At 56.6% G+C, this 1054-nt stretch overlaps 2 protein-coding genes across 2 annotated transcripts in view; both read left to right on the top strand.

The window, feature by feature from the left end:
* Positions 1 to 295, top strand: part of ACA1_199080 (PPR repeat-containing protein) — a gene marked incomplete at both ends in the record, with an annotated part of 1927 nt that extends 1632 nt beyond the window's left edge. Inside the window, one exon of the mRNA XM_004341700.1 lies at positions 35 to 295. Within this exon, the coding sequence (XP_004341748.1) occupies positions 35 to 295 (261 nt within the window). The remainder of the gene's footprint in view (positions 1 to 34) is intronic.
* Positions 296 to 1001: 706 nt separating this feature from the next.
* ACA1_199070 (uncharacterized protein) overlaps positions 1002 to 1054 on the top strand; it is a gene marked incomplete at both ends in the record, with an annotated part of 597 nt that continues 544 nt past the window's right edge. Inside the window, one exon of the mRNA XM_004341699.1 lies at positions 1002 to 1007. Within this exon, the coding sequence (XP_004341747.1) occupies positions 1002 to 1007 (6 nt within the window). The remainder of the gene's footprint in view (positions 1008 to 1054) is intronic.

Here is a 1054-nt window from a genome sequence, read left to right as displayed (position 1 = left end):
CGCGCGCGAGCAGGCCGAGGCGGCCCGTCGCCAGGCCGAATCCGCCAGGCAGGCCGCGGAGGCTGCCCGACGCGCCGCCGAGGAGTCGAGGCGCGCTGCCGAGGCCCAGCGCCAGGCGGCCGAGGAGGCTCTGGATGAGGCCGGCCGCAAGGTGGAGGAGGCCGAGGCCTACCTGGCCGAGGTCAAGGCCAAGCCGGGCAAGTGCCACGGCGCCATCTGGTGGATGGAGAAGGAGCTCGAGGAGCAGAAGAAGTACCTGCCCTCGTCCAAGGGCGGCGTCGCCAAGCGCGGCTAAGTGCCCCACTCCGTGTACCCACCCCCACAGCATTCATTTGTAAAAACAAGAAATATTACAAGCACTACGCTTTGGCCCAAACAGTTTGGTCATGTTCTCGAAGCAAACATAAGTTATTTATTTATTTATGTATTTATCTCTTCCGGACCAAGCGCGGCTAAGTGTTCCACTGCGCGGAGAGCTTCCTTGTCTGGCCCTCTGCTGTACCAAATTACAAAAGAACGAAGAATTTACGAAACAAAAGTCGCACAGGTTGAAATTTCGTATGGTGATGGAGAAGAGGGATGTTCGCTGGAAACTCGCGCTTCTGTTCTACAACGCGCGAGAGGGGTTGTTGTTTCTCCTTTTCCTCTCTCTTCACCGCTGCTCTGCGCTTTCTCCCTCGATCTTCCCTCTCCTGCATATCCTTTCTTCGATTCTGGAGCATCCATCCTCTGCTACGTCCAACTTTCAACCACGAGGCTGCGAGTATTGAGGGGATCTGGCATTACCGCGTAGTGCCACAAACCACATCGAATCATCCATCAATTTACTGCACAGCCCCAGCCCGTCCGAATTGAGCACAAATAGTGATGGGGAATTCGCCCTCAGCCTCTCCGCCCTCTCTGGAACTCCTTGCCGACCCCATCGAAGAATTGGAGGGACGGCTGTTTTGGCCTTCCCAGCCTTACGAGGGTCCCGTGAAGCTACGATTCTGCTGCGATCGATGCAGGTGCATCCCTGTTCCTCTCACATGAGAAAGCGTGCAGAGCTCTTCTT

The sequence above is a fragment of the Acanthamoeba castellanii genome, assembly GCF_000313135.1.
Source record: "Acanthamoeba castellanii str. Neff unplaced genomic scaffold scf7180000084753, whole genome shotgun sequence".
Lineage (NCBI taxonomy): Eukaryota > Discosea > Longamoebia > Acanthamoebidae > Acanthamoeba > Acanthamoeba castellanii.
This window is presented reverse-complemented; position numbering and strand designations above follow the sequence as displayed.